At 46.9% G+C, this 23,549-nt stretch overlaps 1 protein-coding gene and 1 long non-coding RNA gene across 9 annotated transcripts in view; both read left to right on the top strand.

The window, feature by feature from the left end:
• The window catches only part of ATXN7 (ataxin 7), a 129,699-nt gene extending 109,817 nt beyond the window's left edge, over positions 1–19,882 (top strand). For 4 of the 8 annotated variants that reach the window (XM_059075778.2, XM_067043725.1, XM_067043724.1 and 1 more), the window contains 8 exons: positions 33–292; positions 783–865; positions 5,480–5,745; positions 7,260–7,458; positions 7,798–7,919; positions 12,274–13,258; positions 14,036–14,106; positions 15,826–15,935. In XM_059075778.2, coding sequence (XP_058931761.1) covers positions 33–292; positions 783–865; positions 5,480–5,745; positions 7,260–7,458; positions 7,798–7,919; positions 12,274–13,258; positions 14,036–14,106; positions 15,826–15,850 — 2,011 coding nt within the window. In that variant the 3' untranslated portion in view covers positions 15,851–15,935. Of the gene's footprint in view, positions 1–32; positions 293–782; positions 866–5,479; positions 5,746–7,259; positions 7,459–7,797; positions 7,920–12,273 lie in introns of all 8 variants that reach the window. The other 4 variants (XM_059075779.2, XM_059075780.2, XM_067043726.1 and 1 more) reach the window with 4 other exon arrangements.
• Positions 19,883–20,364: 482 nt separating this feature from the next.
• Positions 20,365–22,815, top strand: LOC136794912 (uncharacterized). The gene is made up of 5 exons (XR_010842378.1): positions 20,365–20,447; positions 20,884–21,026; positions 21,675–21,759; positions 22,419–22,581; positions 22,750–22,815. It is a non-coding gene; the product is annotated as an uncharacterized lncRNA (long non-coding RNA).
• Positions 22,816–23,549: the final 734 nt, after the last annotated feature.

Raw genomic sequence — 23,549 nt, 5'->3', positions numbered from 1 at the left:
GGTGCTGGTGTTCTCACTTCCCCCTACGACAGCATGACGCCCTCTGTCAAAGTGGAAAAGATTCCTCCGAAGATGGACGGCACACTACTGAAATCTGCGGTAGGGCCAGCCTGTCCTGCTGCTGTGAGTTCCTCAGTCAAGCCTGGCCTTAACTGCCCCTCAATACCAAAGCCAACCTTGCCTTCACCTGGACAGATTCTGAATGGCAAAGGGCTTACTGCACCGCCTACGCTGGAAAAGAAGTCAGAAGATAACTCCAATAACAGGAAATTTTTAAATAAGAGATTATCAGGTAACTTCATATTTTCTCTCAGTATTTCTTTCTTTATTAATTGGGCATTCTTGGGAGAGCAAATCAACTGTTACCTGTAAGTCCTCTTTTTAAAACTGGCCAACTTCAGCTTTAGGATGAAGTTCCTTAAGTAGTGTCTTTGAGCTCTTCATTCTTGGCTTTAAAGTGCACATGTGTGGGTAGGTGACGTAAAAGTAGCTTTCTAGTGGTGTATTCCTAAATGGAGTAATGAGTAATGCTGGCTTAAACAGTCTCTTTCCTTCTCTTTCCTGTCATCTGGTGGCAAGAGTCCCCACTCTCTTAGAGATGTCGTGGCTTTTTTGTGGCGCTCGTACATTGTATATTTTATATTTATTGATAATGTGGTAGATTTGCTTCAAGTTATAATTGGTCTGAGCTAGGAGAGTCTCAGATTTCTCCTGTTTTCTTATTTTCAAAATAAATGAAGCAGCGTTTTGAGCCCATTGTAATGTCTGTGTGCTTTTGACAGAAAGGGAGTTTGATCCTGACATCCACTGTGGGGTCATCGATCTCGACACCAAGAAGCCCTGCACCCGGTCTTTGACATGCAAGGTAGGGGGCTCCTGGGCAGAGCCCAATGCTCCAGGAAGCTCGGGGACCTGGGCTGCACAGCACTGTGCCTCAAGCGTCTCTCACTCACGGGGCATCTGCTCTGAGGATTGTCTGAATTTTTAAGGGAGGGAATGACTCCGTTTCGATGAAGAACACCTCAAGTTCAGAAAACGTGGAGCCTGTTTTTATAAACTGCTGTCTTAAGAGGGATTTTGCCTCCAGTGAGCCTTACTGTATCCAGGGGAATGATGTTTTTTTTCCTAATCAATCTGTTATTTTCAAAGCCTTTTAATATTTCCTCATAGAAGTTTAATTTGAGAGGCTCCCCTTTACTGTGGTTTAAATTGTACTGACTTGGAATGAGTCCAGAAATTTCCTTTGCATATATGTGAATATTCTTAAAATGTTTGTGTTATCTCTGGTTCTTCAATTTTACAGCTACTTTAAAAATATCTGTGACTTTGAGATAGCTTTATTTTTTTAGTTCTAAAAAAAATATTCGGTACCACATAATCTAATGTATATGTAAAACCCAAGAAAATGTAAAGATTCCCCTCTTTCTATCCTGAGTTTTCCTTTGAAATGCCAGTATGCTAGTGAGAAGGTGGTATACTTGCTATAAAATAAGGGTTGACATGGGGTTGGCCTCTGGCTTCCGTAGACCCCCTTCATAAATGAGCATATATGCTTATGTCCCCAGGCACCCTGCAGAAGGGTTCAAAAAGTATTAAGAATCATTGCCTTGAAGTAATTTTAAAACCCTTGTTTGGAGGAGGAGGTTAAAACTTATAAAAATTAGTGTTGTTCTCTAAAAATTAATAAAACTTTTGATGTATTATTTTAAGTTTTACCAAAGATTGTGTTTGAATAAAGAAACTCAGACTCCACTCCAGCCCTAAACAGTAGAGGAATGTTAAAACCTTCAGAAACGGGAAATGTTATTTCTCGGTAGTTCTTATTTTAATTTCAATTTCTAATTTAATTTTAGCTTGTGGATTTTATCTTGCAACAATGGTACTGAATCTTGTGAGGAACTGGGTTGGTCAAAAGCACCTATAAATACCTAATTTTTAAAGAATTATGGATTCTCCTCCCAGAAGAAGACATATATACACATATATATTCTGAATTTTGCTTTTTTTTTTGGCGGTACGTGGGCCTCTCACCGCTGTGGCCTCTCCCGTTGCGGAGCACAGGCTCCGGACGCGCAGGCTCAGCGGCCATGGCTCATGGGCCCAGCCGCTCCATGGCATGTGGCATCTTCCCGGACCGGGGCACGAACCCGCGTCCCCTGCATCGGCAGGTGGACTCTCAACCACTGCGCCACCAGGGAAGCCCTGAATTTTGCATTTTCTTTCAGAGGTAGATGGTCATCCCCACTCCAATTGCACCGTCGAATCTCTAGGTTAAAAACTCCTCAGGACAGATTGCTTTGTTTTATATAATATTAACTGAACACATCGAGTGGTGTGTTGTTTGACGGTAGCCGGTTGAGCTCTGTAGAATCATGTCCTGTTCAGCTGCCCCCGAGGGAACTTGTGAGTGTGTGCCTCAGCCCTGCTCCACGCCATGTCACACTGCCAACCCCTCTCTGCTCTCTTCCTGCCTACCTGGCTCTCAGAAACATAGATTTCTCAGTATTGTGATACCTGTGGTCAGTGAAGGATGCTTGCTTTACCCAGAGTGCTCTTTTTTAATCAACCGTGAGCCATGCTGGTGAACCAGAAGGCTTATCAACTCCGAATCCGCAAGGAATTTGATTACCCCTCTTGCTGAACCTTCATTGGCTTTGTGTCGATCCTGCATTTTTCTCCCATCTTCCTTTTCAAGTCGTGTATGCTCTCCATGTGTCCTGTTAAGGGTGTCATTACCATCTGTAGCAGCGTGCTAAGCCTGTCTTTGCGTTAGTATGCATCTTCACCCAGGCATGCCATGAGTTTGGCATAGAGCTGGCAGAACATGCAGCATTGTGGCTGGCCTGCCCTTGCACAGAACCACCCTTACTTTCTTCCCGTGTTCTGTTTGTCAGTGCTTCTCCCTCTCCTTGCCTCCGCTGCGGCCCGAATCCATTCAGCGGTGGGCTAATAAACACACTGGAATGCTTGACATGCAAGTGGCAGGTCTTGCATGTCAAAGACCCAGCTGAATGTTCCCCACGCTGCTGCCCAGATCTCTCCTGTGTTAGACTGAGGGCGTTGTCCGTTCTCTTTGCTGTCAGGGCATCTGCTGCTGCCCACTCCTGTCACTCTGTCGTCTGCCTCCCACCCTCACTGTCTCCTCCTCACTTCCTCATCTGTCCAGTGTTCTGTTCTGTGTCCTCTGTGCCTTCCATGCAAGTAGATTTGGGCTCCTCTCAGGGTAGATGCATTTACTGCACACATCTGTGGGCACAGACCTCCTTCTGGGACTGAGAGGATACAGGCTTGAACAAAATCAAGGCTTGGCTCCTACCCTTTTGGGGCGTACAGTCTAATGGAAGAGATGAAGATTAACTTGGTAAATGACTCAAGTAACTGTGAAAGTTACCACTGATGGATAATAAAAAAGAGAGGCCTGTGTAATGATAGCCTTCACTAAGGTAACTGAGTCAGGGAAGGCTCCTTTGCTGTAGGAATGCTGGGCTGAAATCCATATGATTCGTCTGGGTAGAAAGGAGTGGGAGCGGCAGAGGAGACAACCTTTGTGGAGGCTCTGGGATGGGGCAGGACAAACAGCTTAGGGTCTGAAAGGCAGCCCGGCGGCTGAGCGGGAGGAGGAGGCGGCACCTGGTGCCAGAGGAGCAGGGAGCGGGGCTGTTAGAGCACGCGGGGCCCCGGGCCTCCATACAGCTGCTCTTTATTCTGTTCGCCTGGGGCAGCCCCCCGCAGAGTTCTGATGGGGAGGGTGGGGGCACCAGGGTTGCGGCTGGAAGATTCTTCAGAGCTCAGGGCAAATGCTGTGTACTCTTCAGACCAAGCTGGGAAAATACTGATCGTGTCTGCTTACTTCCTTCACTTGGTCTTCCCGTGCTAGGCACCAGGGGACACGCAAAGGTGAGGAGAGGCTTCTGTATCACCTGTCTGGAGAGACAGGCAGGTGGACCCCCAGTGACGTTGTATATTCGTTTGTTCATTCAACATGTACTGGGGGGGCCGTTATTTTTATCTGGTTTTTGTTTGAAGCATTTATGGCGTGCGAGGTGCTGTACTAGGTGTTGGTACAGCACTGAACAAAACAAAGGTCCTTGTCTTCAGTTAGAGTTACTTTCTTGTGGATATATTACATATTAAAGAAAACCAAGGAAAATCTTAAAAAGCTCAACACATTTTTCTAACTATCTGTGCCAGGTTAGATTTTGGGCGCACATAGTTTGCAGTGTATGTGGTACGGACATAGGTTATGTTATTGAACCGCAAAAGGGAATTAGAAGCCTAACTCCCCTTAAAATCCCTTAAATTGTAGCGAACATGTGAGCCTGTAGAGCAATACATTTGTATAATGTGTGTATAATGAAAGTATCATTTGTAGTATTGTTGTAACATAGAAGAGGGAAGGATTTATGTAGATCAACTCATATTCGGGACGTGTGATTTGGGGGATGCTGTGGTTAGCGGCTCCTTGCATTTTTTTTTCTTTACAGACGGAGGCCCTAAGCAGTATGGAGTGGTTAGGTTTACTTGACCATTCTTCTTCTCAAGAGTAATTTCAAATTTCTCAACAATGACCGTTTTAGGGAGGTCCAAGAGGGAGGGGGTCTGGGTACACGTATAGCTGATTCACTTCATTGTACAGCAGAAACTAACACAACATTGTAAAGCAGTTATACTCCAATAAAAAAAAAAAAGAATGTGACCATTTTAAAATCTGAGGTTAGACATTGTCTCTGGATCCAAAAATCCTATCCCATTTTCTTGATTTCCATAGTGAGTGTCTTTCGATAGCGACTCATGCTGGTTTGCGTCTTTTCCTGTGCACAGCCTGTCTTCTTTTGGCCTCTTACTCTTTAATCCCCCCAGGTCTCTCTCGGCCTGTCTCCAGGATGCTGTGAGCCCCTTTCTCTCTGTATGGCATTGTCACAGGAATAAAGAAACAGTTGTGTTTAATTTTTACTCTCTGGCAGTTAGTGAAAGAAGACTTTGTGATATGTATTTTATGGAATAAGTGCTTCTTCCCTGTTAACATTCAAAACTCTAAATGGCCCAAAGGGGACTTTTCTAGTGGAGTTGGTAACAGCTCTGATCCATGAATTGTTCCTGTGGCACAAAACACGAGGACGTGTTACCTGTTTGTATCTACTGTTTGCCCCTCAGTTACATACCTGGTGGCATGGTTAACATTTCTTCTTTCTTCTGGTGGAAATAACATCACCAGGTTCTTTTTTTTTTTTTTTTTTTTTTTTTTTCCACCAGGTTCTTATACATTTGGAGCCTGGAATATCTGCTTCTAAGTATTAGAGGAAAAAAAATACTCAAGATTTTTAGCCTGTCAGATGCTGAGCAGCCTTTGATTCAGCTAATGATCCAAATTGCTTTTTTATTGGCATTGGTATTTTTTGATGTACGGCAGAAAGAATTATAACTGAGATTCCTCCATTTCTGGTTGTTTGTTTTTGTTGTTGTTGTTTTTGGTCTGTAGACACATTCCTTAACCCAGCGGAGGGCTGTCCAGGGTAGAAGAAAACGATTTGATGTGTTGTTAGCCGAGCACAAAAACAAAACCAGGGAAAAGGAATTGATTCGCCATCCGGACTCTCAGCAACCAACGCAGCCTCTCAGGGACCCGTATCCCACTCCTCCTAGAACTTCACAGGAGCCACACCAAAACTCTCACGGAGTGATTCCTTCCGAATCAAAGCCTTTCGTAGCTAGTAAACCTAAACCTCACACCCCCAGTCTTCCAAGGTAAGCCCCGTCCTCCAGCTCTCTCTCCCTCTTTCAGAGAACAGACGTGCAGACTGTAGAGCCCCAGTGTATCGTGATGTCGAGGACAGACATCAGGCTTGCTACGAGAAGTGATGTTTTTCTAATAGGGTTTTACTTTGAGAAAACAAAAACGTTCATCACTGAGTTTCAACCAGGGCTGTTTGTGGCCAAATGCAAGCAGCAGAGTAAAGCTGGAATTATCTGTTCTGCCCCTGCTCAGCATTTGGTGTCTCCTGACCCTGCTGAGTAGGGCTGCAGCCCAGGTCCTGCCCGCAAGTTAGCGATGGGAACATTTCACATGGCTTTGGCAGCCATTTCCCATTCATTTGTCTCGCTTCTTGCAAAACACAGCAGTTGGGATTCTTGCTGGGGATAGGCATTCAGCCTGAGTCTTTACAGCATCCATTTACAACATGTTTTTTCATTCATTCATTTGGGACTCTGGCCTGAGCGTGTGTTAGTCATTTGAGCTGTGTAGTGAGCAGCAGGTCAGAACTCAGACACATCCCTTGGAGACAGTGATGGTGGGCTGAATATATGTATGTGCGTGCTTGTATATTTAACCAAGCCGAAGTAAAGGACTTTGTACCCACTTTCCAGAAAGAAGGGAAAAAGAAAGGCATAGAGAACGAGGGTTTTGAGTCTGGGCCGAGGGTTTTGAGTCTGGGCCGAGGGCTTCTGCTTAGGAATATGCCAACCTTTGGGTGCTGTTGCTTAATTAACCTTATACCCTCACGTGTCTGATTCTTGAAATGGTCACATGAGGGGTGGAAGTGCCTCTCCCTCTTGGAAACCTGAGTGAGCCCGTGAGCTGTCCCTACATGGGCCCCCAGGTTTCCGAACAGCACGGTTGGAGGAGTGATCAGGGGAGGTGCCCGAGAATGTGGCCAGGCCCAGGCTGTCGATTCCTTTGCAGGTCCTTTCTTTGGCCAATTTCATTAAAGTTTTTCCATCTATTAAAAAACAGGCTTAAGTCTAGAAACAGCAGGCCTTTATGTGTGTTGGAAAAGCACACTACTGTCCTTGAGTTACACACTCTAGATTACCCACATAAAATGGTAAAGCTACCTTCTTTTATCACCTCTGTCCCTCTTAGGTTATTTTAGAGCACATTACCAGTTACCTCATTGATTGCCTTAGTAACCCAGTTCCAGGTGAAATTTGAAGAGGAATCAAAGAATTCTCTTAAATTCCACATGTATTTCGCCTTCTTTGGGGAGAATAGGAGGCAGACCAGGTGGCTGTGGAATAGAGAAGTGGTTATAAGTTACTTTGGTTAGACCGGGCAGACAGCTGCATTTGACATCGCGCGGTTCGGGAGAGAGGACCCTTCACTCCCAGGCCCCCCGGATCAGCATCTGTGTCCCTATTGCTAGTGGTGGAGCCCAGACCTCCCCTGATGGTTTTGGATACCTTGTTGTATCTGAGTTAAGGCGACTGATTCCCAGACATGTGATGTGATCTGATCAGTGCTGCACTTTCTACTCACCAAGGCCTCCAGGCTGCCCTGCTCAGCAAGGTGGGAGTGCCCCCATTGACCCTCCTCCAGTCCATGAATCTCCACACCCTCCCCTGCCTGCCACTGAGCCAGCTTCTCGGTTATCCAGTGAGGAGGGAGAAGGCGATGACAAAGAAGAGTCTGTTGAAAAACTGGACTGTCATTATTCAGGTCATCATCCTCAGCCAGCATCTGTAAGTTCCACATCCACCCCCGCGCCAACCCTCCCCACGCCGCAGGGACCGGGCACTGCAGGGGGGCGCGGCGGGGACCCGGGCATGCCCTCCGGTCCATGCGGGGCAAGGTCAAGGTGCGAGTGCAGCTCAGAGCAGGGCGCCCCAAGGCGGCGTGCGCTCGGTCGAGTGCATCTCCTGCTCTTCCCGTTCTCTTCCGTGACACTCAGGGCCATGCGTTGTCACGCTCGTGCTTCACAGCCCTCGGTCCTCAGTGAGCACTGTCTGTCCTGGCTGCTCCTTCCTAGGCCGCACGCCCTCGGAGTTAGTGAGTCCGAGCGTGTGCTCTCTCTCTTGCAGTTTTGCACATTCGGGAGCCGGCAGATTGGAAGAGGCTATTACGTGTTTGACTCCAGGTGGAACCGGCTTCGCTGCGCCCTCAACCTCATGGTGGAGAAGCATCTGAACGCGCAGCTATGGAAGTGAGTGCCCGTCCCACCAACTCTGGGGGCGGGTGGCGCATCAGGGCTGCATCCTCTTTGTTTCTTACGGGGCTGATTTAATGAAAGTAATCGTCTCTGAGATGAACACGTGGCCTTTGACCAGCCCTGGAGGAAGGGCCCTCATCATTCATGCACTCACTCTTGGAGCAAATGTGTCTTGTTCTCGGTGCTGGGGTTTCAGGCTGAGGGACTGCCAGATGGACGGAGCTCACATTCTAGGTCGGGGAGTAATGTGAAAGCCAGTCAACAGAACATAGAGATCATAGCTTGTCGTAAGGGAGATGACAGAAACGCTAATAACCTGTAGCACTCACTGAGACTGTTGTAGGCCAGGCACCTTGCTGTGTCAGGTGGCCTGGATAATTCCTGTTTTACAGATCATGAAAGTGAGAAGCAAGGTCACACAGAACGTTAGAGGTAGAGGCAGGGCTTGGACCCACCTAAGAGCTGGGATGGGAAAATAACAGGACGGAGGGATTCATGGAGAGCCTGTCTTAAGGGGCCCTTGAACTGAGATGAATGGATGAGAAAGAGCAACCGTGGGACCAGCAGGGAGGAGTGGGTTCCAGGCAAGGAGAACCGTACGTGCGAAGGTCTTGAGTCAGAAAAGAACGTGGCTTGTTTGAGAAAGAGCAAGGACGCTCCTGGAGCAAGAGGAGATCCGAGAGGTCATATGACACTGAAATTGATTGAGGGCACTGAGGAGCTGCTGAGGGTTTTAGGGAAAGGAGCCATTTGCTCTGGTTTACAGTTGAAAGTAAGACAATCATCTCGTGTGGCCTTATGTGTGCCGTTTCCTCAACGTGATTTTAAGTGGAAGAACAGTTCCATGGCCAGAAAGGTTTATTAGCTCAGCCTTTCCTGAAGTAAAATGGTTTTTGTTACTGCAGGACTTCTCAAAGTCTTTAATGGGCACGGTCTGTTGTAACTCTCAGAGCAGAGGATATCGTGTATAATGCGGACTGTCTCCCAGGCTCTTTTGACCTGGGAACCTCTTTTAGGGGAGCATCCTGGGGACTAGCGTTTGGTGGAGCCTACTTCGGGAAGTCCTGAGCTTTGCTAAAGGGGGCTGTCCGATAATACTTAGTCATCCCAAACCCTCCATTTGGGCGTCATTTACTAGTGCCTCCCTGAGTGGACTCCGTGAGTCCATCTATTTTTGCCTCTCTGCTTCGCTTGCCTGATATAGTCAGAGGAAGCTGTCAGAGACCTCGGGTAGTCCACAATCCAGAGAACCATCCCCATGGCCGTTAATAGGAAGGACTTGCACTTGTTCACTGTGAAGACCAGCCCCACAGCAGTGTTAACTCTGCTTTATTTCATGTTTCTTCCTGGTTCTTACTAGATAAGAACCTTTATGAAGGAACAGTGTTCTGAACCAGAGACAGACTTGGGCAGTGGTTTGTTGGGATTCTTTGTGGGGGGGTGGCCTCATATCAGAAAACTTTAAAATGCGTGAAATCTCAGCCTCTTACTGGTGGGTCCTGGAGAGCTCATTGAGCTCACAGGACTATGGGTTTAATGTACTCCTAAGGGTTTAGAAGGGTCCTCAGAATTTTTATCCCCATTATATTGGTAAGTGGTTTATGGCCAGTGGTTTGGGTTGAGAGAGTTTCAGTTCCTAATGGCTTGTGTTGGAGAGGTTTTCTTCTTTGTGCTGTGAACCTCTGAAGAAGCAGGACCCTGAAGTTGGCTCCACTGTCTGTCTGTCTCTGTTCTGTCAGAGGCTCACTGCCTTATCCGTCACTTGCTCCCAGTGAGAAGGAAACTGTTCTTTCTGTGAACATGACCTTTGGTTTTGAAAAAGTCAATTCAGTAGAGACAGACGGGCCACTCAGTGATGAGCTGGCACACGGGCCTGGGGCAGGTAGGAGCTTGAAGAGAGGTGCCAGGCCAGGTGCTTGAGGGAGTAAATGCTGCCGACAGGGGAGTGAGGGCTGCTGGTGCAGGCTGCCCCTGAGATTTGCCGGGAGTGGCTCGGCACTTCTCATCCAGGAGAGAACTGTTCTTCAGGTGGCACCTTTGAGGCACTCAAGGAAAGTCTTGAAGTCGGCCATGTCCCATCCTACTGGCTCAGCCGAAAGTCCTCCCTTCTGCATAGAACCCCGCAGCGCTCTCCTCAGCCCCTTACCCTTTAGTTACTGTGGTTAACTTCGGGATAAGTGGAGGTGCGATTTGAACCTGGCAGTGAAGTAAGTTGTCTTCAGTGTGTGGAGTCTCTGGGCAGCAGTGAAAGTAGACCAGCTCTTCCTCTGGAGCATGGCCACGACCCGAAAGGCTGTTTGCAAGCTCCTGTGAGTTCTGTCTGCTGCTTGCGTGCAGTGACTGGGGACCACTATTGCACTTCCCCCAAGGAGGGGCTGGGGTGGCTATCAAAGGTTTTGTGGTTTGGGTTTTCCTTTTTCTAATTAATTTTTTAGATTGGTAATAAAGTCACTTGGCTAAAAAAGGAAACATGAATATGAAGAGGCGTACAGTGAAAAGTTTTAGTCCCCCGGCCCCATACTCCTCTGTTTTCTACCCACTTCTCACAGACAGAAGCTGTTTTATCAGTTGCTTGTGTCTCTGAGTTCATGTGTGCAAACACAGGTCAATATGACTGCCTCTTCTTTTTTTGTCTCTTCTTTATGCAGAAGGTAAGAAATGACTTAAAAGAGCTTTTTTAAGAGAAACCAGTCATGTCATCCGGAGAGGTCCACATCCCTGCCCCTGTGGAAGCCTTTCCTTTTCACAGGATTCAGTTGTAGCAGCCTGGCCCTTAGGCCCGGCTTCCTAAGCCACCTGGTGGCCATGAGAAGCCACTGCGCCCAGGGAGCCGGAGCCCGGAGCCCTTGTGCTGCATTTTGAGCAGAGCTTCTCACAGGTGCCAGTTGCCCTGGGGATCTTGTTGAGAAACACACCACGATGAAGGAGGTCTGGGGTGAGGCCCAGGGACTCAGCATCTCTAGTAAGCCTCTCAGGTAATGTCAGTGCTTATCCTTCCTTCGTGAGTAGCATGGGGGTAGAGGCCGGCTTCTCAACCTTGGCTTCACGCTGGAATCTCCTGGAGAGACTTAGAACTTACTAACGCCCGGACCCCACCCCGAGATTCTGGTGTGGCCTGAACTCCACAGGTGATTCTGATGTGCAGCCACAGTTGGGAAGCACTGACTTAGGGCCAGAGCCACACTCCTGAGTGGGAGTTTTAAGGCTGGTGTGCACACTTGCAGTTGTTAATTCCGTTTATTAATAACTATAGTACTTCTCAAAACGCACGTGGAAAGCCCTTGGGCAGCAGTCTAGGCCAGCACTCTCACTTGAAGGACGAGGAACCTGGCCCCCGCTGGTACGGCGCCCGGATCAGCCAGAGCTGCCCGTGGAGGCCGGGAGCCGGGCAGGCTTGGCACTTCGCTTCCAGTCAGGGCGTTTGCTATTTTGCCATCTCAGTGTTCATTATGCCATAGGGGTTTCTGAGATTTTGGCACCATCACGTTTTAGAAATCGGAGCTAAAATAAAAGCCGGGGTGAGGGCGGCGGGGGCGTGGGGGGGTCCTCCCTGGTTTGACTGTTTGAATACATACTTTACCCAAATATTATAGACAATACACTGTTAGCTCACCGTGACCAGAAGTCCCCCTGAGATTTGGGGGCTTTGTTCCCTTGTACAGGCACTCAGGCCAGTAGCTGGGACCTAGCAGTTGTTATTAACTAGCTGTGCCCTTCCTTTTTCCTCGTTTGTTCATGAGTTCTCTCAGCGTTCGAGCGCCTTCTTGTGTGCCAGGCACCGTGCTGGATGGACAGTGGTGAATCAGCTGTGGATTGCTCTGTCCACAGAGATGCTAGACAGTGATCATCAGTCACATGTTAAAACTACCAGAGTCTTCCAGAGTCTGGGAACAGGGGGCAGTGCGGGAACGAAGCGAGTCAGGACGGTCAGGACAGTTTTCCTGAGAAAGTGATGATGGGGGCTGAAACGGAAGGGTGAGCAGAAGTTGGGGTGAGAGTGCTGTAGGCAGAAGATACACAGGGTCTCGCTTCACGGCCCGTTCTCGGAACTGAAGGAAGGACAGTAGCCAGGATCACGGAGTTCGGGGTGCCGGACGGGAAGGTGCGGGGTACGTACCTGCGGCCGCAGCACCGGTGAGGCACACGGCCTTACAGGCCGTTGTTCTCAGAGTGCAGAAAGGCATTAAGAATTTGAAGGGGAAAAGTGACCCTCTTTGTGGCCCAGCATCTCAGCGTGATCCCTGTGACCATGGGGTGTGTTCAGTGCCAGAGCTGAAGGGGGTGTCCTTCTGAAAGCTTCCACGAAGGGCAGTGGTGGATGTTGCTCAGGCCCTCTTCTGTTTCACAGGAAGATCCCGCCAGTGCCCAGTACCGCATCGCCCGTCTCCACACGTGTTCCTCACCGGACAAACTCTGTGCCGACGTCACACTGTGGGGTCAGCTACCTGGCGGCAGCCACCGTGTCTCCCTCCCCTGTCCCGCTCTCGTCCTCCTGCATCTCCCCCAGTAGCAAGTCGGTACCAGCTCATGGAACCACACTGAACGCACAGCCCGCCGCCTCCGGGGCCGTGGATCCCGTGTGCAGTATGCAGTCCAGACAGGTGTCCTCTTCTTCGTCCTCCCCCTCCACGCCCTCCGGCCTGTCCTCCGTGCCCTCCTCCCCTATGGCCAGGAAACCTCAGAAGTTGAAATCTAGCAAGTCTTTAAGGCCGAAGGAGTCTTCTGGTAACAGCACTAACTGTCACCACGCGAGTAGCAGTGCCGGCAGCGGCGGCTCAGGAAAGAAACGCAAAAACACTTCCCCGCTGTTAGTCCCTTCCTCGTCCTCGTCCTCGTCTTCCTCCTCGTCTTCTTCTCATTCCATGGAGTCTTTTAGGAAAAACTGTGTGGCTCACCCCGGGCCTCCCCACCCCGCGGTGGTCGCCTCTCCCCACGGCGTCGGCCTCAACTGTGTGGCCGGCAAAGCGAACTCGGTGAGCGGCCGGCACGAGCAGCCCGGGCGGGGCGCCCCCGGCGGGAGCCCCGGTGAGTCCATCAAGAGGATGAGCGTGATGGTGAACAGCGGCGACTCCACACTCTCCCTCGGCCCCTTCGTGCACCAGGCCAGTGAGCTGCCCGTCGGCTCTCACGGCGCCTGCCCCCACCCGCACACTCCTCTGGACAAGCTCCTAGGCAAGAAAAGAAAGTGCTCGCCGGGCTCGAGCGGCATCAACAGCAGCAGCGGCAGGCCCACCAAGGTGGCTAAACTGCCGGCCGTGAACAATGTCCACGTGAAGCATGCGGGCCCCAGCCCGGGGCCGCCAGGACTGGCAAACAGCTCCCTCCTGCATCAGGTAGGACAGGGCCTGGGAGCCCAGTGGGGAGGCCCGTGGCCCCTCCCTTGAGATCTTTCGTCAGCTCGGAGATCTATGTGGTCAGGTTGGTGGGTTTGCCTAAAAGCCAATGTCCAGCTTCATGGGGTCTTTTAAGAAAAGGATGAGTTGCTGCCCAGAAGGAGGTCAAACAGGCTCCTCTCTGCCTGACTCTGTGATGGCTCGGAGGACGCTCCTGGGTGAGGAGGCCACGACAGGTGCATTTTGGCAGCAAGTGCTGCGGACACCGTCGTGCGTGACGGCAGACCCCTCCCCCAGGCCAGCGGGCCGTGTTTCCCAGAGAGCAGTCCTTTGGTGTGTTTTTCTGAAGAAAGCTGGGCTAAAATCAAACTGATCTAGAAAGGGATGATTTAAATTTGAAAGAGACCATTTAATATTTTTCCCATCAAAGAATTTCAGAATTTTAATTTCCTTGTTAATTTCTCTCCCTATTTTTTCTCCTCCCTGCTTTCCGAGGAGTCCACCCCGTAAAAGCAGCATTTACTACGGGCAGAGCAGAAGACTAAACTCTTGTTTAAGTTAACAGGTTGAAAAAAAATCTGAACGTGACCCACTTGTAGAGAAGGGCTGTCTGGACTTAGGATTCATTCCTGACCGTGGCTTTCTCAGGCGGTATCTTGTCTTTTCCCCACTCTTTCCCCTGCTGCTGTTTCCTCCTGGCCTTCCCTTCTGTGGCCGGTTCCTCCAGCTTCCTTTCTCTCCTGTCCAGGTCCTCTCTCATCTTGTTATTTCATTCAGCAGGATACCTCCTGTCCTTGCTTACAAGCAGGAATTTCCGCGGTGTCACCCCTAGAGCCCTACTTTAAAATGTGAGCCTCTTTTTTGTTTTGTTTTGTTTTTCTTCCCTTCCTCATCTTCAAAACTGAACTTAAATGCCAGGCTAGAACTTTTCCAGAAAATACCAAGAAGTTGGTTCATGTGATAGAAGTTTCCCTCCGATATCTGTGTGAATTAATACTCGGTGCCAAAGGTATGGGGAAAATAATTATGCACAAATTTAGGTAGCAGCTGCTTCGATTCTTCTCTCTGAGCCACAAATACATATGGGCTATTCGTGTGTTGCTTGGGTCCCTTTGAACAGGGGTTCCTGGACAAGTGAAACCTTCTTGATTTGTAGTTATTCCTTGTAGTTTAACGATAAGCATAAAACGCAGTGCAAACACTGTAAGAATCCATCCCTTAATAACTCCCTTCTGGGTGTAGTTTCCTGATTCACATGAATCCTGGGAAGGGGTGTCCCACTGCCTCAGGATGCCCACGCCAGTGTCACTGAGCGCACCGTCTTCACGCAGATGCCGCTGTGGACCTTACTGTCCGCCAGTGTCAGAAGGCAAGGAAGAGGCCGGGCGGGTGCAGCAGAGAGTGACAGTGTCTGTGGGGAATGGGGGAGTGGGAGTCTCGTCTACACAGAGCAGCTGCTCCCAGAAGCTTGTTACCAATTTCAAAGAGAAACTGCTGATCTGGACTTGCGTGAGAAATTTGACCATTTTCTAAAGCTCTGTAGTTTTTCGTTTTGTTTTGATCTGGTGAAGCCCACACGTTTGTCAGCTAAGTTTGGCTCATGAGCTGCCAGCTTGCCACCTCTGATTTCTCCCGTCTAGTGGGGGGGACTGTGTCCCACTAGGACAAAGAGCCTAAGTTTGGGTTCTTTTCCTTAAAAGCAGTTTCATGTTAAGTTTGTATTTGAGAAAGATTTCCTCTGCAGTGGCATACTTTCTTTGTGCTGCACAAATTCTAGGGGGGGCCCATGGCTACAGATCAGAGGATGGATGAACCCCCAAGATGTTGCGTATTTTTACATCTGTGATCATTTATCTGCAAGAGGGATCCTGTAGCTTTCTTCAGACTATCAAAGGGACCCATGACTCGAAAATGCTGTAAAGAACGCTGCTTCTTAGACTAGTAGGGACCTGAGCTCGCTGTTGTCCGCGGAGCTGATTTTAAAGCAGAGATAACTGAACTGGTTGGAATCCCCTCAACAACGGAATCAGTGGGACCTGCTGGGGAGCCTAGGAGATGGGGCTGGGTGCGAGCCCAGCCCCCGAGTTGATTCGTGGGCTCTGCCACCAAGGACCTAAAAATAGCTCACTGTGGGACTGTGAAGGCCAGAATACCCTCTCCCTGCCTCAGCATGGCCTTGGGCGTGAGTTTTCACACCTGTGTGGTGGCCCATTTGACCTTGTTCACGTCTCAGTTGACAACCTGGAATACCTTCAAGGAAACTGCATCAGTAAATAGAACCAAAAGGCAAACGTGTGAGCCTTTTCTCTAAGCTAGAAACCCAGGCTGTGTCTCTTCTGGACAGTTTTCTAAAAGCCAGTCTTTTATTTAGAAGGATTGTGCCCCAGGGCACAGAAGGCTTTTGAAAGCTAAAGCCAAATTCTAGAGCTGCCTGCTCCTGGCATCGCCGGTTCGGTTGGAGATGCAGTGGCCTCGGGAATACCATACCGTGTTTAGAAATCAGGGCAGGGCCGTGTACAGCCGCTTACTTACCTTTCGTTGTCTCCCCACCCCCTCTTTTTTGAAAGCCAAAGGCACGTCCCTGACAGCTGAAAATAGCACGGGGAGGAATAATCTGGACACTTTTGACGACAAGTTTCACCTCCACTCAGCACTCTGGACTCCACGATGCCTTTGAGTCTGTTTTCCCAACCTCCTGTGGGCCTCGAGGGTAGAAATCTGCTGGGCTGTTGTTTTAACGAGGATGTCCCTGAAGCTTTGTCTGTAGCAGTGAGTACTCGTAAAGAACACTGGATCAAGTCCAGCCACCGAATTGCTTTTATCAGTGTTAGAGTGGTCTGGACTACTTGCTACAATCTGTGAGAAGTTCCTGTCTCGTTGTTGAACCTGTAGTATTTCACGGAGCCACTCTTGGAAGAGGTTGGCTGGCGAGAGTGTCTTGGCAAGAACGTGACTGTAGACTTTTCTCCCTCCCTCCTCTCCCTGCCTAGTTCTTTCCTCACCCTGTCGTCTGTAGGTCCCTCTCCAGCAGTCAGGCACCTTAACTGGAGACACCTCCCAGGGGCGAGCAGAGCTGCACCCCAAGCAGCCCTCTGGAGAAAGGGGGTCTGCAGCTAGGTTTTTATAGCAGGTGCCGGGAATGGAATATGGACGTCAGTGAGAGGCACCATGACAAAAGAGCCTGTGTTTTTGCCCAGCCTTTTGCAAGTAATTTGGGATCAGAAGCCGTCAGAAGTTTCTAATGTACAAACTGGTTTAAAGCCATTGATGGCCAGAGAGCAAGTATACACCAGTTTAGAGGCTTACTTTTCATGGTACAAAAGCAATGGTTGTGTGATTTTTTTTTTTTTTTTTTTTAAGAAAATGCAAACAATTTTGATAATGGAAAGCCAAATTTTGGTGGGTGGGGAGGTAGACAGATCACTCTGGGGGAAAATTTTCCAAGATTTCCAAAGAGATTGAATTTTTTTAAACCTTTGTTTTCATGTTAAACAGTATACAATTAGGTTGGTTGTCCTGTCCAGTCTCCTGTTTTTAAAAATTGCCTTTGTAACGTGAAATAGTTGGGATGCAGCAGACTCTGTCGTTCACAAAGTCATTGATATACTTAAATGTTTCCAAGGCACTCGGTGCATTACCCGCAACCTCTTCTTTCGATACTGTCCTGGGACTAAGTGTAAATTTCCACTTGGAGCACTCCCCATATTGTGTGTATCTACACACCCCTTCCTGCCACTACACATGTTTATGTGGTTGCCGTTGGGAATGGGGAGCAGGCACCCAGGGAGGGACGGTGGTGACTGTGAACACCTGCCCGTGCGGAGATGACAGGATGCATGTGTAGTGTCTGCTAGTCACACCTCCGTTCTGGGGACTTAACGCCTGCCCTCTCACGGGGAGTTTCAGAGACCCTCCAGGATAGTGTTTCTAGTACCCCACCCCCAATGAGCGAGCTTGATAGGTTAAGACATCATTGATTGAGAAGGTGTCATTGAATTTGAGGGGATGAGCTGGAGCTCTTTAACAGATGATTCCACCACCACAGCTCCTGAAAGGAGAACCAGGCACTTTTGCTTAGAAGAACACACAAAGTTGCCGAACACAGGGTAAATTTCCCAAGGTTCTGATCATGGCCCTGGGCAGGGCTGGGACAGAGCCAGTCAGTGCATCCGTTTTTCTTACAATTCTTGGGTTACAAACTTCAGTTTCAGGGAATTTTAAGTCAACAACAGGTAGAATGAATAAATACTTGGTTACCAGCCTAATAATGTGAATTGCTACAGAACTATTCTTATTATGTAAGGTAACAAAAACTTTATTCAGATACTTTAGCTATAAATTGATGTAAAATATTGATTTTCTTTTTAAAGGAAGGGGAGAACAGTATCTTGTTCACCTATTATGCAATCAGTCAGTAAATGTTTTAAAAATGATACTGTAAGAGAGCTTGTCTAAGAAGAAAGCACGGATGGGCCAGTTTGGTGTCGTTAGGAGAGGTCAGTCTGGTGGTTCATCCCGGGAGATGGAGAGACGGAGGTAAGAGCGAATCAGAACGTACTTAGTTGATTCCTTGGTGACAAGTGCAATGGGGTATGGGTAGAATTTATTTTCAGAGCCAAGGGGACTTGATGGTTATAAATAAAGTTGCTTTTAGTGATGGAATTTATAGACAGATCATGTTGTTCCGAAAGATGTGAATAGGATCCACAATAGCAGGTTGATGCAGAATAATGTAGATATTTAGATTAGCGAGTCTTGATCATTTGATTTCCTAGACTGAGGTTTTAATTGAAATTTCATTATTGTCTCCCGGTAGTACACAGAGCATCGGGATTAGGAAATTAGCCATTTTGGATTCTGCCTGCCACAAACAGACCTAAACAGTGCTATTAAATTTTAGACTGTTGTTCAAATATTGTATTTTCTCCTACAACTACTTTTTATTATGATGAACAATTAAGACCATTTAAAACACGGGAGTACAAGTATTTTTTTTGAATTAAATTAACTTGCAAAAACCAAATTTGCAGTGGTTGGGTTGTTTCTAGACAGACTTTGGTATCAATTTAAAACCAAGATAATTTTTATATTCTTTCCAATAGAATTTCATGACAACTCCTGCAGTTTTCTTAACCTACAAAAAAAAAAAAAAAGTGCTGCAATGATGAACAAAGAATTATACAAAACCTACTTTTGTATCTTTATTTTGGAATTTCTTGTTCTATTATAAATATGGAAGTATCCCTATTTGAGAAGACATATTTTGTTAAAAATGAATTGTACATATTTAAATATGTATTTTTGCACAGGTCTTTTTTTCGGATATCCTGTTTTGGTACAATTGAGATCATCTAGTATTTATTTATTAATTAATAAAAGTAAATACCTTTTTATAATTTGAAGTGGTTCACTGCCAAGCCAATAGTTCTAGAACCTGCCTCCTTTACGGTTTAAGGGATGCCTCTGTTCTGTGAAAGTCTTTTGTCCCTTTCAGTGTCTTGGGAGTGGATTCATACAGATGAAGTGGGCATTGCTTCTCCCTAGTTGCCTGATTTCCCAATAGACTACACATAATAAGTGACACACTGCTTTTCTTTTGTTAGTGTTTTATGTGTGAGAGAGTGTGTGCGCACATGCGTGCACGTGTGTGTGTGTGTGTGTGCGCGCGCCCTGAGCACATGTGCGTTAGTATGTGATGTGATTAAAACAAATGGGGAAAACAAACAAAAAAAAAAACAAAAAAAAAAAACTGAAAGTGCCTGAACCTAGTTTTAAGCTTAGACAGATACTTTAAAAAGACTTGAATGTTCAGTTGAACTTTTGGAGTTTGCTTTTTCCACCTAAATATTGTTACTAAAATTTTAGGGGAGGAGTTGAAAACCACCAAATGCTGGTAATTTTATAAGGTATTTTAAAATTAAGACCTTTTGGTTCACAGGAATTCAACTGGTGATGGATTGCCCGAGTGGCACCAAGGGTTATAAATCTTGTCAGCCAGCAACTTAAACGATGTGTCTGTTTTGTTATTCACTCACGAAATGCAGAGTTTAAAATAGAATATTTAAAATATTTTGTATTCCAAAAATATACAAAGTACCTCTGAGAACATTGAAAAAGACGTATAATTTGAAAAATGTAACTTATAAAGGCAGCTGTCTTCCTGCAAGAGTTTTGTTGCCAAGGAATTTCTTAATATCTCCCATTCTGTCCTGCGGGAGGGGCAAAAGTTGGGCTTTGGAAAATGATTGTTAAAAGTTTCATTGTTTAGCAGAAAATAATCATTTTTACATTTTGTGCAAAACCTTTTACTTTTTCAGATCATTTAAATGAGCACTACATACTGTCAGTGTGAATGTAGGGCCTTGAAAGCATTTTGCTGTGTTTTTTTGTTTGTTTTCTGTTTTTGAGCTTGGTTATAAAAGCAATCTCCTGTGTTAAAATGTGTGAATAGGTTGATCATTTGTACACATAATCAAGAGCATCTCAGCTGGACTTTGTGTTGGCTGCTGTATAGAACATGAACAAATGTCAAGGGATAGAAAATTACTTTGGATATTTAAAAGAGAAGAAATATATAGTCTATTTGTTTTGTAACAAGTTCTGTAAATAAAATAATTTATACTATTTATAAGAAAAAGTTGTGCTTTGCTTTATGAGAAATTAGTTTGTGGAGCAAACATGTTAACGGGCAATAAAACCAGGATTTCTCAATAAACAAGGTTGGCTGCATGAAATACTTTACATGTTTCTGCCTCGTTGTGATGCTAAAAACCCTTTTCGATCTAGTCTGACTTTTCTTCATGTGTAGCATCAGACACCCTTATGAAGCTCAGCTCCCCTTCCATACCACCTAAAAACTTCTAAGGGCTTAGGATGTTTCTGTTCTTGGGCACAAAGGTTTGCCTTGGGTAAATTAATAACCGGGTAAACAGTGAACACTACTATATTCTTGCCCTGTAGGTTTGTCAACAAAGGGAAGTTGATAGATTGAGAAATACATTCTGTTTGTACTGTTTGATGGCATGTGGTCAGTTTTCATTAGAGGTAAGTTTTTTGTGTGTTTAAAAAAATTTTTATATTAGAGTGTAATTAACAATGTGTTCATTTCAGGTGATTCAGTTACACCAGTATCCTGTTGTTTTTCAAATTCCTTTCCCATTTACGTTATTACAGAATGCTGAGGAGAGAGGTAAGTTTTTTATCCAGAGCTGGTCTGGTTTCTTCCTTGCTTTTAAAGACCTCCCTCACTGGCAGTACATTTTGATATTAGGCACAGCATCATCTTTCATCTCTAGAAATTTGGCCGGTTTTACCATTTGCAAACCACTCTTATAAATTACAAATTATTTTTGTTGCTTAAAACAATGAAGGAAGCAGTGGATTTGTGTACTGGAGTAAAGGTGCATGTACATCACAGGAAGGAGTGAGGCTGGCTGCAGTCCCCGCTGCCCTGCCCCGTGGACTTCCGTTCAGTCCTTAGATCCGCCGACTGCTTAAACTCATTCTTAATAAGTTCCCTGTGGATAAATAACTCCTTTCACTTTGGATGTCCTCCTTAACCTTCACTCAAGGAAAAGTTTCAATCACTCAATCTCTTTACGGTTTTTACTTCCGCTCTCTTGCAGATAACCTGGCCCTGGGCAGCAGGAGGCTCTCCCAGTTCATGGAATGGGGGTTGGCAGTTTTGGATGCTGGCCTGTGGGAAGTGACCAGCAGAAAGGCAGGGTGAGGCCATTCTAGACAGAGGGAGCACGCTGGGCTGACACAGGTGTGAAGAAATGCAGACTGGAGGGCAGTTCTGGGTGAAGCTTGCTGGAAGGGAGGGGCGGACAGGGTGGGAGAAGTTGGCACCAGATGGTCAAGGACCTTAAGTGTCATGGGGCCTTGATCCTCAGGAACATGCAGTTTAACCAGATGTAACTGTCAGAGCCCAGAGGTTTTTATGGTCCCGTCCCAGCACATGCAGAAGTGTAATAGTCGTTTACGTCTTTACTGGTGACTCTGGCAAATCAAAGCACCACCTAAATCCCTGTCCCTTTTTCTCGCGTTTTCACCCTGGCCTCAAACTGTCTTTAGCCCCTACCCCCAAGCCCTCATCACAGAGCTCTCCCCTGCACCAAGCCTAAGGCCCTCCCCCTTCTTACCCCACTTTCTGCTCTCTCAGTCCTCCCTTTCTCATAAGAAACTCCTGCTCCTGTTGCTAGTGGGTCTGAAATGAGTCTTTCGTCTGGTAAGGCTGTGATTCTTGCACCTGTTATCTTCACTTTCCATAGTCGGAGCTCATGGGACAAAGGTGGCACTGGCAGAGGATCTCTTCCAGGGGAGGGTGAGACCATCAGCCAAAGAGAAAGTTTTCGGGGAAGGGGAGAATCGAACACTTATAATTTAATAATTTCTTAAAATCCCCATCACATAGGGCCCTCCAATAAATGTGGAAGACAGAATGGACAGGTGAGAACCTTGGGACAAAAATCATTCATAAAGCTGGTGCAGTGATCCAGGTAAGAGCTATTAAGTTTCCAAACTAAGGCAGTGACCATGTGGATAAAGTGGGGACAGATTCCAGAGGTCTCTTAAAGGTAGAACCAATAGAACGTGAGGCCTCACTGTATTGAACATTCAAGGGAAGAGTAAGTCTAAGATAACTTTAGCGATTCCTAGCTTGGCCAAACTGGTTGAGGAGCCTTAACATGAAATACATGGTATGGCGATAGAGAAGGGAAAACATACTATAATGAATTTGAGTTGCCCATGGGAAATCCAGGTGTAGTACCCAGTGGCTATTTGTGTAGTCTGGAGCTTATGAGAGAGGTTTGAGCCTAAATAGAATTGGAGGGTTGTCTTTCACTGGGAGTGGACGAGTTCACCTAGGAAAAATAGGTAGCTATCTGGCCTATTATTAGTTAAAATAATACTCATCAAGTTGAAGGCCTAATGTGCCAGATATGGTACCAAACGCTTCATCTACCTTATCTCTCACAAAGCCCCGAATAGAGTTGGTAGTTTGATCCTAATCATACTGATGAGGAACTTCTAAAAAGGTAGGTGTCTTGCCTAAGGTCCCACAATGAGTAGGGGTATTGCCAGGCTTTGAATTCAGGTCTGTCAGATCAGTGGTTCTTAAGTCTTTTTTTTTTTTTTTTTTTTTTTCCTTCCATAGATTGTCAGAATCACATGAAAGAAATCGTAGGTTCTCTCTGACAGAGGCACAGGCACCCCGCATTTTATGTTCCGTTTCCAGGATTTCACAAACGAAGCCCACGCTCCGTGGCCCAGAGAGAGAAGGCAGCCCAAGACGAAACCCTGGAGAAGCGAGTAGTGTGGTAAAGACAGACGGAAAAGCGGTACTGAAGAGTAGAAAATTAGATCAGGGAAGGCAGAGAAGGATGAAGTTGAGTTGGTTGAGTTAGAAGTTCAGACAGTTGACTCTGTCTGAATTATCAACCCATCAACCCACTTAGGTATTTTTTTTCTTCTGCTTCTTTCTCCAGGATAACTGGAATCGGTATTGAGATGAAAAGTTAGCAGAACCAGGGCAGGGAGACTGCCAAAGAATTAAAAAGTGTGAGTGTGGCTGGCTAAGTGATGGCCTTGCCTGGGTTTTCAAGGAAGAACTGGAAGCTGCCGTGTAAGTCCACACTGGCCCCCTCGTGATGTTGTATTTGCAGTTTCCCTCTTGTTTCGTCTTACGATCCTCCTTACAGGTAACTTGTCTGTGATCAGACCAGTTAAGTGATTTGTTCAGAGTTACAGAGCGAAGTCCATGTTCAGTTTGATATGGCCAGTAATGAAGAAGGACTGTGTACAAGGCCGATCCAGAGTTATGATGGTGGCACAGCACTTTCAGGAATAGGATAATAGAGTCCGAGGGGCACTCCAGGTTTCAGTTTCAAAAGCAGAGCTGTTCAGAGGTGCTTGTGGTCCCTGGGTCCTGGATGAGCCCGTGGCAGTGGATGGAAGTGGCGCGGAGGAAAAGAGCACTGGAGTTAAGGCCCGGGAACTAGGCTGTTGCCGCACACGTTGTCCATTTCAGAGTCGGGAGGGTTGAGAGGAAGACGGACCCAGCTGCTCGGGGCTGGAGTGGACGAGACATGGTGACTTACGGTTCTGAGGGTAGTGAGCACAGTGGGTTGGTGGTATTGCTGGGTGGTGAGCAGCTTCAAAGGAGAGGTATTTTGAATGAGGGTGGAAACATAATGGCCAGGAGAGAGAGCCAGGGAGTAGGAAACTGTGGACTTCATCTTGGCCCCAAGTTCCTGAGGTGTAGATGAAAGAAAAGCCTCTAAGCCAG

The sequence above is a fragment of the Kogia breviceps genome, chromosome 10, assembly GCF_026419965.1.
Source record: "Kogia breviceps isolate mKogBre1 chromosome 10, mKogBre1 haplotype 1, whole genome shotgun sequence".
Lineage (NCBI taxonomy): Eukaryota > Metazoa > Chordata > Mammalia > Artiodactyla > Physeteridae > Kogia > Kogia breviceps.
The sequence above is the reverse complement of the archived record's forward strand: the minus strand, read 5'-3'. Positions and strand labels throughout refer to the sequence as shown.